This window comes from Anabrus simplex, chromosome 3 (genome assembly GCF_040414725.1).
Source record: "Anabrus simplex isolate iqAnaSimp1 chromosome 3, ASM4041472v1, whole genome shotgun sequence".
NCBI classification, from domain to species: domain Eukaryota; kingdom Metazoa; phylum Arthropoda; class Insecta; order Orthoptera; family Tettigoniidae; genus Anabrus; species Anabrus simplex.
Genome location: NC_090267.1, coordinates 271,024,221 through 271,037,392, shown reverse-complemented (window position 1 = coordinate 271,037,392; position 13,172 = coordinate 271,024,221). Strand labels below are relative to the sequence as shown.

Genomic DNA, 13,172 nt, shown 5'->3' with positions numbered 1-13,172 from the left:
TTATTGAATAAAAATCTTCATACTTAATCACAAAAATAATTGAAATATAACTGAGATAAAGATCTCTTGTGAATCCAGAACAAGACTAACTTTCAAATGCCTGAATATCTCTGTACGGTGTTGCTAAAAGACTAACAGGCAACATTTGGGATAAAAGAAATATCCAAAATTGGAAATTCTGACCCATAATTCTCATAAATGGAAGATCTATGGGAAATAATAAAGTGGATTACCTCTTCTGATGGACCAAACAAGATAATTATCAGGTTCTCTTCATCTGCTTTTACTTACCTCCATTGCACAGAAGTCAGACTTAATGAGAAATCGGATCTGAACGTATATATATCAATAAATGGTGTATTTCAACACAGATTTTGACATTCACAACAAATACAATGGGAAGTTGGGAACAACAATGCAGTCAATATCAAGCAAGATGTATTTCAATCTCCATTTTCCAAATTTTAGTATGAAACTGGAGATTTATCTCTGTACTGTCCATGTACTGAAGTGTTGGCTGGAATAGTCTCCAACGTGGAGATGAAAGAGAGAACACAATTACAACAGTCATGTACAATGTCTTGAAGAGGCTGAACCAAATACGGATGAAGTTTGTGCTCATAATTCCAATGAGCTGCTGCCTGGGAATCATGGTCAGACAGAATATGAACTGCTATTTTAAAAACTTATAGTCACTGTAAAGTTCTAGAAGAACATTATCAAAATGAGTAGTACACCTGCTCCTGAATTTAAGTATTGGTATAAACCTGGATTCGACCACTGTTTTCGCACCATCATCTATCTGATAGGCATTATTGTAACTGCAGGTACGTTTGAGACTTCCCTGGACAAAAGTGACATCAGAGATTCTAGTGGTGGAAGAATGCGTTCCAGTTTAACCTTGCCTTGTTAACAACACAATCCAATTAAATTTAATCCACCTATTCAATACAAGAAAAATTAATGCAAGGTTACATTATAAGTCAATCAGAATTGGGACCGGTTTCGACCTCTAGCCAGGGTCATCTTCAGCCTGTCGTTCAAAAGGTGCAAGGTATAAATTCATTGGCAAATAACAAGAGTGCATAGAAAACAAACTTTTTTCGCATGACGAAAGTTCAAAATCGTATAAGAAAGATTCAAAGATCTTTTAAATTTTTCAAAAGGTGCGAGGTAAAAAATTCACCAGCAAATAAAAGACGTAAAAAACAAACTTTTTCAGAAGACGAACGTTCAATATCACATAAAAAAGATGCACTGGGTATTCAAAGGTCTTATAAATCTTGATGTGGAGATTAAATAATTATCTCGATGTTGGATCTTGTAGTCATATGTTTTATAGATTAAGAAACAAAGAGTTGGTTGTTATTGTTTTTATGTAGAAAAGTTGAAGTTAAGCACCATTGAGAAAAGAAATAAGTGCAGAATTGGAACAATTGAGTATCATAGAAGACAACTGAAGGCATAATTAAATGAATGCTCAAAGAGTTCATATGGCGGCAAAGTGGTCAATCTGAGGTCAAGTCGTTCTGAACCATATTTGAGAATAATTCTCAGTTCAATGCGGAAATAGACATTTATAAAAAGTAAAAATCAATTTATGAGGTGGATAAGAGTAAAAAGGCGTGAGAAAATATAATATAAAATTTTATATTGTATAGAGTGAAGAGTTTATGACAAGCAGTGAGGGATATTTGGAAATGAGTAAGAAAAAGGAGGGGAAAAAAGAAGATAGTAGATTTGAAAGAGAGATAAAAGAAAGGAAGTAAGGGGAGTGTGGCAAGAGACATGGATAGGAACTATGTAAAGCGTGGAAAATTGTATTTGGGTTTAAAGATTTTAAAAGTTTTTAAAAACGAAAATGAGAAAGTCGAAAAGAATATTTGGTTTTTCTGAAATGTCGTTTAAATTGAAATTGAGATTGAAGAGTTGGTCGAGATGGATGAAACAATTTTCGGTTGTGGAAAGAAGAGGGCCTTTATTTATTATTTCAATCATTTGTATGTCTTATTTTATGTTAGTGAAAGTGTGTTTAAAATCATGCATATTCTGTCCTACAGCAGAGAATCTATTATATTTTAAAGCGTTAACATGTTCTAAATATCTAATATTAAAGTTACATCCAGTTTGTCCTATATACGAGGAACTGCAGTTGTTGCATTTAAATCTGTAAACTCCTGATTTTGGAAAAACACTAGATTCGTTGGCCGAGTTAGAGTTATGTAAGAGGTGAATATTCCTGTTGTTGGTTTTGAAAGATATTTTAAGATGATGTTTTTTGAAGATGTTGGTAACTTTATAAACCAGGCAAAATGTAAAGCCTACTATTATTTGGGCTTAAAGAATTAACATCACCAAATTGTGCAAGGAAATAGACTTTCTAGAACAATGGATTACACATAACCTAACTCCAAATTTCTCGAAAGCAGTATCAAAAAACATCACTCTTCCCCTCATTATCTAAAAATCCAAAAAATAACAAACAAAATCTGGTTAAAAACGAAATCCAACTTTCATACAAGAAAGAATCCAGCTGTGCTTGTCACTTTAGTAATTTCAACTTAGCTTGCAAGTAACAACACGGACTGTTTGAGAGAAGTTTTCACTTCAGCGCTAGCTGGCGAATGGACCTGCTGCAGGAGTGGGGGGACGATAGCTCCTATCATTGCATGTGCAACCATTTCTCGCGCAAGATGCTTTCAACCGAAATGTGCTATAGGAGGGGGAGTATTCATTCTGGTGTAGGAAGAACTTGTAAGCTATGAAAACGTTTAACTCTAGGTGTAAGGCTCATATCTAAAGAAATAGGCAACTTGGTATCTTTGGAGTGTACAGACAGGGTAAGGGTAGCACTGATGGGATTCAGAATTATTTTTATAAGATAATCAGCTATGTGAGAAATGACATGGAAAGGAATGTGATTGTAGCGGGAGATCTCAATTTACCAAATGTCAATGTCATGCTTTTTACAAACCAATCACGTTCATGGATGAATGATGATTTATTTATCATGTGGTTAAAGAATTTGGACAACAAAATGATGAAAGCAGGATGCAAGATTTTGTTGTTTATACACAATTTTCACGCTAATACTGTGGGACTTACTTTTTTTGCTTCTGTGTCCAACAAACTAGTAGCAACCTATGGACTAAGGGACAATAAGAGCTTTCTAATGTTTTTACTGAAAACGAATCATCTTCCGGTGCCTGCAAGAAGAGAAACCTATCACTCTTGTGGATGGATGCTGTGAATTATGTCAGTGCAGCATGGGAAGGACTGTCTTCTGTTGAGGCCAGAAGAGAACAAGACTTGACCAATGGAGGCCAGATAGAAAAGATGAAAGTGAAAAGCCTGACACATGTGGAAGTAATGTCAAATGCAGCTGGCGGCCATGTGTTCACCAACCTATTCTTCCTAATTGAAAGAACCTGGGGTTCCCATTTAAGTTGCATCCTATGACAACAGGGGATACTAAGGATGTACTCCACTGCACCACAAACGGGGAGTGGCGAAAGGAAAAGTGCCTATTCAGCCCAGAAGCATAGTAGTCATGCTTACATAAATTTATCGACACTGTTAAGAAGACTGACCTGGAGGTGGCATAGAAGTAAATTTTTGCTTCAACATATTGGTACCATAGCAAGAAGAAGAGCTCTGCATTATTAATACAAACATAAGCACTTTTAACTTATAATTAAATATTAATTTTCATTGTGCTTTAAACAACAGTTCAGAAACCAGCTCATAATATAATCTTATAATAATTACTATAATAAGATGAAAACATACCTTTATTCTATTTGGAGAATAACATGTCACACAATTCTTCTACTCAAACTCCATACTTTTAAAATTCACCTACCAAAGACAAGAAAGCTAGAGAAGAGAATTATTCACAAAAAAGACTGAGAACTAAAAAAAAAAGACTAACTCCTAGGCCTGATCAGTGTAATGTCCACTAAAACAGTTGACCATGTAGCGTTGGTGTTAGGCTCCGCTAGCGCCACTCTTCGGGAGCGCGCCTGTAGTCGGTGAGTGATTTCATTAAGTATTCTATTCGTCATGATTCAGGTAAGGTTTCTAATGAAGTGGTATCCTTATCACGTGGCCATGTGGTGGCATCTTTCAATCAATCAGGTCCATGCCACCAGAGTTCACAATTATTGATTAATGATCAAGTTTCGTACCCTTAAGAAATGAGATCTGCTGGCTTATCTTTAGATGGCACAAGATACCATGCTCTTACGGAAGTTATGTCTTGAATTTCTCGTATGCAATTGGCAAACAAATGTTTTCCACTTTATGGGACAGGATGCAAGCCAATTTAATACAAAGATACAATCTGTCTACATATGAACACTTTCATTAGTCAAAGATCTGGTAAGTGTTTTCTTTATAAACATTGCTAGCATTAAAGCTCCGCATAGTTCTAAACGTGGTAATCTGATTTGTTTTAGCGATATTACAATAGGTAGACTTAAGGGTTCCACCTAATCAATACATATTTATATGCGAGTCGGAAGGTGCTCAATCTGATACTGCGAGGTATTTGAGAATTTATACGACATAGTAGGATCTAAACTACAAGGTCCCATCAATGTAAATGTTACAAGAAATGAAGTTGATTTACCTGGTGTGGGTTACTCTAGTCACGTCCTAGTTCATGAACCATGGGCAACGGCTAAGTGGCCTAGTAATAAATTGGTCCTGAGAGTAGGGGTACCAGTTGCAACGGAATGGGAGTGGGCATCTTGGACATATTCTGAGTCATGGTCTTCCTTGTGCTCAGGCGGCTAGGGCTATACAATCCACCGGTGGTCCCTAACCTGTTAGAGGAGAGATCCTCACTTGGACTGTGTGTGTCTAGGGTAGCATCCTGCTTTATAAATTTACCAACTCAGAACATTTTAAGCAAGCCCCGGACCTATGGGAGTAATCGAGTCCCACTCCCATTTGACAAGTGAGGGACTCCTTGGAAACAACTTGACGAACGAAATGGAATTCAATGGGGAGCTATCAATATTAATGGGGCTTATGGAAGAAAAAAGGTAGAACTGGCTGAGTCAAAACTCTGCTTGCAAAACAGTGTCCTACTAGTGCTTGACACCTGCAGGTTCTTAAGTTTCCAATTGATAAGCAACTAACGTGGCAGCTCCATATCCATCCGTTGATTGCTTGCATGAAGAGACTTAACTTGCTGAAGTTTCTAGGCAGCACTTTTTGGTAGCTGACCATGTGGTGCTGCTATGTTACTACATGGCAAGGGTTCTATCCCAAAAGGACTACGTTAGAGTGGCATACAGTTCAGCATCAAGGATTGTGCTCTTAGTGGAATTAGGCTGGCAACCAGAGCTTTAAGTATTAGCCCGATTCCGAGCCTACTCGCTGAATGTGGAGTTCTGACTTTACAAAGGAGGCAGCTATAGATATTCACGTATGCTGCCAAAATGTGTGAAATGCCTTAACATCCAGGCTATCAATGTCTCTTTAATACCCAAAACCACCAGAGGTACGAAAACTGGCCAAATGACACTTGACCGGTTGGGATTCAAATTGATAACTAGTACCATGAGTTAGATGTGGTTATCGGTGCTTGTCTTTCAAGGTACCTCTGTGGCTAGTTTCTCAGCTGGATATTCGGCTGAAGTTTTTTTTTCCAGGATTTTGTTCATGATTATCTGGACATGTGACATGTCTTCACAGACGGTTCTACGATAGATGTTGGATGCTCTTTCGTCTCCAATAATGTTTGCACAAAGATCTAGCTTCTTAGTGTTTGTAATGTGTATACTGCAGAACTCTTTGCCATTTTAAAAGCTCTGCAGTTTGCACTGAGTGACTAAAGAGGCCACTTCCTTGTGTGTACCTGCTCGTTGACTTCTCTGCAGTAGTCTATTGATGACCTGTTCCCCGCAAAACACACTGGTACAGCAGATCCATGGCCTTCTAGCCAGGTTGTACGATGTGAGCACCAGAATCACTTTCGTGTGGCTTCCAAGCCAACTTGGGATTGCAGGAAATGAACTTGTGGATCACGTTGCAAAAGAAGCATGACTTTTACCACCTAAAACTCTCAACAAGCATACCCCAGCTCTGGTTCAGGATGCAGAAAGCAATGTCAACAGATGTGTACAACTGAGCTTTTAGCTGCTGAAAATCGAAAACCATGCTGTAGGGCTCATTTGTCGACCTGGTTAATAGCCTGCAATAGATGTCTCTCAATAACCACCAACCTTCTGGAGCTGAAATGTAAAGTTAAATTGTCAACATACAGTGAAGGAATGACTGCAAACCCAGCAGCCGCAACTATGCCGTTGATGGTGATTAAGTACAGCATGACACTCAGAACAGACCCTTGTGGTACTCCATTTACCCATATGTAATACTGAGTAAATGCATTCCCTATATGGACTGGAAGGAGTCTGAGGGATGTGAAGTTCTCAATAAAAGTTTGTAAATTTCCCCGGAATACCCACTGGTGTAGGGTGGAGACTGCCAGGTAGTACTGTAAGCCTTTTCCAGTTATAAGAACATGATGACTACGTGTTCCTCTCTAAGAAAGGCTTCCTGGATGGCACTCTCCAGAACAACCAGGTGATCAGTTGCAAATCAACGAGAATGAAAACCACACTGGTAGTTATCAGGAGACCTCCCTCCTGTAAGGCCGAAACAAGTTATCAGTTAACCATCCTTTTAAATAGCTTACAGAGGCCATTACTAAGCATATAGGTCTACAGCTATCCAGCAGCTTTAGATCATTACCTGGCTTGACAATTGGTATTACAACTCCCTCACGCCACTTAGATGGAAACTCTGCCTTGCTCTGTATTCTGTTGAATACATTGAGGATATTGCTGAGGCATCGGTCACTCTCATGTTTCAGCATTTGATTTTGGATTTTGTTTCGCCCAAGATCCATAACCCCGCACAGCAGGAATGCGTTCCGCAATTCACACCCCTAGAGAGGCATGTTATCCGAATTTGAAGCACTAGAGGCGAATGAGAGGTGATGAGCCTCTGCCTTGAACTTTATGGACAGAAATGCAGATTCTTACTTCCCACAGCTGGAAGTATCTGTGAAATGTGATGCAATGAAATCTACAATGACTAAAGGAATGGTAAACATATCTCAATTAATGGAGATACCAGGTACTGAAGGCATGTTCTGTGCTCCGACAATACGGCAGAGTTTCATCTACACTTGTGATGAAGGAGTATGTGCCATCATGGAAGACAGATACTTTTCACAAATTTCTTTCTTACTCTATCGAATCAAAATCTGGGCCTTAACAAGAGTCCACTCCATTACCATATCAGGGTTACCTGGCCAGACACAATGGACAGAAGATGACATAAGAAACATAAGATGACAGCTTATTGTTGATATTGGAGCCACAGCTAGACTTTTCTCTAGTCACCACAGTGTCAACATCTGAGTGGGAGAATGGATTAAAGGCACAGGACTAATTGTCAAAGTTGTACATTCCATTTTAACCCTAGCAATACGAGTGGGGGTTACTTTATACCCAAATCAAACCCCATGGCACTCGAGCCCAGATGGGCCCTGGCTCACTAAGCGACCACTGCTAGGCCTGAGGGCTGCAAGCTATAAGGTGACATATGGTCAGTCTTACAACAAGATAATCCCACCATCAGACAGCCCACCCAACTGCCTTCATTCAAGCAAAGTGAGCCTCGAAGCAACCGTCAGATCTAGGCAAACATCCCTGTCTAGGAGAGAATAGAATCTAGGGCCCCCTGGACAAGAGGGAGGCCCACCATCCTTAGACATAAGGCCAGTAGTTTATACTCACATTCTCTAATTTAAATTTCAAATATGTAAATTATCTTTAAATTTTGGTAAATGTCTTGTTTCTAGAACAAGTTACCGAAAAAATGGTACACTAACTTTATCATAAAATGTAAAATTATTTTTGTACGATGAAAATGTGAAATTTTAAATTTTCTATTATTTGTATTTTAACACTACTGAAAATAATGTTACCATATTGCTTACTTCAGCAAAATAAGAGCACCAAATTGTTAAAGATCTCTACAACATAGAGTTACTAACTGGAACATCATATTGTGAAATGGTTATAAAAATTACCACAAGTACTGATTAGGAGGAATATCGAAAGCTAGCTTTCAGCTTCTTTGTTCACTTTTCATTACGCTTACCATGCTGTATCAACATATTCTGCAGAGAACTGAGTATGATACCTGGGTAAACTCCTTCATCATCAGATCCTGTGTCCACACTCTTGTGATGAGAAGCAAGAGAGCCACGCTTATCTTCCACAGCAGTAATGCCATATTCCACACGCTCCAATTCACAGTCTAGGAGAAACGTTCGAAATCGACAGGAGACTGAATGATATGCCAAGAAACGTAAGTAATAATCGTTGAATTCAAAGGCTAAAGGAAACTGCTGGTGGATCTGAGGAAAAAAAAACAAAAAAACAACAGAATATTCCAATAAATATTAATTTAAATAACAATTTCATAAAATAAAGGAATTTACTGTATGAGAAAAGTCAAAGGGCATGGTACAAAATTGTTAACACCTGAAAATGATGAGGTATAGTGTGTTTTTCAATTTACACAGCTATGTTTAATAACAGAGCAATACATGTTGAATCTCTCTTCTATTACTATTTGTTTCATGTGACACGAGAGTGCAGGAATTATGCCCTGTAAAAAGTTTATTTAATATGCTGTAAATCTAATGGCATTGGTATCATACAATTGCAAAGCAAAATAATCTCTGTACAGGTCAAAGACCCACAGAGATGAAGATAAAGACTTCCACTATCTATAACCTTGGCTTTAAGTGGAAGTGGAATACAGATCCTTCTTTTCTTGGCTATTTGTTTTATGTCGCACCATCACACAGAAATTCATGTTAATGATTAGTTCAATGTAAGGCTGCATTTATCCCTGGAAATTAAATGGACTGTAGACTGAGTGCATCCCAGGGCCATGTGAATATTCAGAAGTGGGTCTCATTCCAAAATTTACAGAATTCGTATGGGGCATCAAAACACAGCCTTCAAGGTGAACTGAGCATTCCTTCATCACCTCGTATTAGCAACCCCATTTTACATTTCAGCATTCTTAAACATTAATAAACTGCTCCCTTTACAGCCTGGCAGAGATCAAGATGCAAGTGATGAGGCTGAAAAGGAACAAAAGCCCTGAAGAAAATAGGGTTCACATAGAAATCAGTGTGGAGGAGAGATTATCCACAAGAGAACTGATATACTGACTTAGATGATAAGTATCAAGGAAGAAATTCCAGTAGACTGGAAAACAACCCTGGTCTGTCCAGTTCACAAGAGAAACGACAAAACGGATTGGGATCACACTTAACATATCCTACAAAATCTTGTCAGTCATCTTTGTAGAATTCAGCTCAGAAGAGGTTATCAGTGAATAACAGGACAGGTTTTGGAAGGGTCATTTAAACAGTGGATCAGATCTTCGTGCTATGACAACTTGTTGGTAAGATGTGGGAACATGGTGAAGATTTGCATTTGCTTTTTATGGATTACAAGAAGGTGTACGACTACATTCATCACAAGAGTCTCTTTAACTGCCTGATTGAGTTTGGAGTACCCAAGAAGCTTCTTAAAATGTTAGAAGTCTGCTAGAGTGAGACTAAGGGCAGGCAACGTAAAACTCAGGAGCAAACTTGCAAAAAGCTTCCGTCACACTGAGGCAAGGAGACAGTCTGTTCCCAACGCTTATTAACATCATCCTGAGGGAAATTATTAGAGAAGTGTTCCACGAAAATGTTGATGGAATCGTGGTTGGAGAACATTAGTTACCTAGTCTAAGCCAACAACGTTGTCCTGCTATCCAGATCTAGGGTGGAATTGACGAGGACATACGAGGCAATGGAGACTTCAACAGTTAAGAATAGTCTCTCTGTCAATGAAGCAGACTAAGCACCTTCTGCTAAATCGGAGAGAAGCTTGTATAGCGATATAACTTCAGACGCTGTCAGTTGGGGAGCAATCCTTCAAAATAGTACAAGAGTTCAAATGTTTGGGAGAACAGATAAATGGGAGAATCCAAGCTGGGAATCAATGTTTCTACAGCCTCAGTTGACTTCTCAAGTTGCACAGTCTGTCGAAAAAACTCAAACTCAAGCTATACAAAATTAATCCTCCCTGTTGTGTTGTATGGGTGAGAGACCTGGAGTGTTCATGAACAGGATTACAACAGCCTCTCCATTTTTGAAAAGAACATTTTGCAGATGATCTTCAGAGCCATAAAGAATGCATGACTAGGGAGTGGATGATATGGCACAATTGGGAGCTGGATCAAATTTATAAAGATCCCAACATTTTAACACACATCAAAAGTAAATGACTTGTGTGGACAACACAGTCCCAAGAATGGGTACACGTGAATGGCCTATGTAGTTCACAGACTTTGTGCCCTGCAGGAAGAAACTACTGGGCAGTCCGAGAAAAAGGCAGCCGGACTACATGAAGATCTCCGACAGATTGGCACTGGAGACAGCTGCCAGAAGAAAGCAAGGGATGTCTTGTAGCTGCAAGTGGACCACTGGGCCTGATTGTAATACAAGTCATCCTAATACATTTACCTGACTCGACCAAAGAACCAATATAGTTGGTCCGTTATTGGACATTATAAATTTTCCAGCTAACTCAATCCTGGTTGCCAGCGTTTTGCCCCAGTGTGCCAAGTTGGGCTCCTCAGTTGGTAAATGGCACACCCACCAAGATGCATGGCTAGTGTATAACATGGAGGCCACTGTGTAGGCTACTTGGAGCCATCGGCAGAGCCAATGCACTATGAGGGACTTTGTCTCATTTTCAAAAATTGATGTCTGCCTGGCCATCAGATGATAAAGATGTTGATTCACATAGGGAACATGAAATATTTTTTTTCTGAAAGTAAATTTATCATACCAATATAGTTGGTCCATTATTGGACATTATAAATTTTCCAGCTAACTCATTCCTGGTTGCCAGCGTTTCGCCCCAGTGTGCCAAGTTGAGCTCCTCAGTTGGCGTGAAATGCTGGCAACCAGGAATGAGTTAGCTGGAAAATTTATAATGTCCAATAACGGACCAACTATATTGGTATGATAAATTTACTCATTCGGAACAATCAGGTTCCCTATGGGAATCAACATCTTTATCACCCACCACAGGAGATATTTCATGTGAGATTGATTTTTCCTTTATCTCTTTATACTGGAAATCATCATCACCATGCTATAATGATACCAAATGTATTGGTTGCGAATAGATTAATAATAATAATAATAACAATAATAATAATAATAATAATAATAATAATAATAATAATAATAATAATAATGGATTAGGGAGGAAACTTAGGATTTAGAGGTATCAATGGTTGATACAGAGATCACAAAAAGGGTGAATAGAAATTATGATTTAACAGGGTGAATAACAATATGTATTTTCACCAACAAATAAATAATGAAAAGAGGACCAAAAGATTTAAAAATCAGATTGAAATGACAACCACAGGAAAATCAACTGCAAGTTATGTAATGTTAATCTGAACCAGCCACATACTACAGTAATGAGGAAACAATCTAAACGGTGACAAAACAATAAACTTTACACATAACTGCTCACAAGAGTTCAAGTATCAAGGGCTAGGAAGCTGTAAACAAAGAAGAACAGAACCCCATTAATGAAAAGGGAAGGAAACGCAAGCTGTGTGCGAGATGGGAAGGGAAGCGACCTGCAAAGTAAACTATCAGTTATGGAGAGAATAACCACAATGTGCTGGAATTCTCATACATGTTGAAACCTGTTACATGATTCTTATATAAAAATAAACATGCAGAAACCTAATTTTACTATATATTCTTTATTTGAAATTTATTAACAGTAATGATTAAATATGAATTTTTCCACCCCAATATAATAATAATAATAATAATAATAATAATAATAATCATAAAATGAATTTAAATTGAAAATGACTATAGATTAGTAGTAGTTGCAGGGCAAACACACAGATGAAGATCTACAGTGAACTTGGGCCATGACTTGAAGCCCAAATTCAAATATTTCAATATCACATCTTCAAGAACAGAGTAATTAGAAAACCATCTCAAGACAAATTAAAATGAATAGTTTTGATATAATTACTGTAAAGTATATATATTGAAAACCATACAAATAAATATATTCAGATATATATTTATTCCAAAAATATTGTTGTGCCTAATTCACAACACACGAACTATAAGAATGCAGCAACCACTTTTTGTTAAAAAGAAAGAAAAAATAGGAGATCAACCTAGAAGACTAAAAGTAGTGGATGTGGAATTTCAATGTTTACAAATCTGTACATGAATATCAGAAGGAAATTTAAGTCAAAATTTATTTAAAAGAAAGATTATTCCATTTGTTATAACGTATGTTTGATTGATGATGAGAAGAAATTCAAGAATATTATTATCATTATTAGTGCCGTGAGAAGAATATACTATGGTAGTCCAGACTTCGAGGATCGGTGTGAACGAGAAATTGTTATGAAGTGAACGAACATTTCAAATACAGTACATTAATATGTATGAACTGTTAATTAAGGGAAGTTTCCTAGATTGTTTTCATTATTCAAATTACAATGCATTCGAATTGTGTCCGTTTGTTTCAGGTAGTAAGAATACAATATGATATCATGGGTTATAAATATGACGGAATGGATTACTAAACACCCATATAAACACACACAATCATATACCCCAGGAGCAGCTGACTACCATCACATTGGTGATGTAGAAATTCTTTACTATCTTTTAACTTTGGATGTTTTTAAAAGTCTTCGTATACTCTTTTCATTTTCGTTTAGAATAACCATTAAATTAAGTTAATGTCTTGTATAATACCATAGGGTGCATTTGTATATTTCTTACACCACATATTTTGGAAAGTTATAGTTTAGTAATGTTTAATCATGTAATTATTCTTTGGAAATTGTAAGAATCGGGTGATGTGAATAGTCTTTGACTTCGAACATCTTTGAAAATTTAAGTTGCAACTCACTCATATTTACGTTGCTCCATATATTTCCGTATAAAATCATGTTATAAATTTAATTGTACATCTTCCGGAATATTTAAAAAATATTTAATATTTATTAACCACATA

The 13,172-nt window shown here is 37.4% G+C and overlaps 1 protein-coding gene across 1 annotated transcript in view; it reads right to left on the bottom strand.

Annotated features, from left to right (window-relative positions):
- The window catches only part of Sbf (SET domain binding factor), an 851,001-nt gene that overhangs the window by 196,471 nt on the left and 641,358 nt on the right, over positions 1–13,172 (bottom strand). The window contains exon 28 of the mRNA XM_067143032.2: positions 8,224–8,440. Coding sequence (XP_066999133.1) covers positions 8,224–8,440 — 217 coding nt within the window. The remainder of the gene's footprint in view (positions 1–8,223; positions 8,441–13,172) is intronic.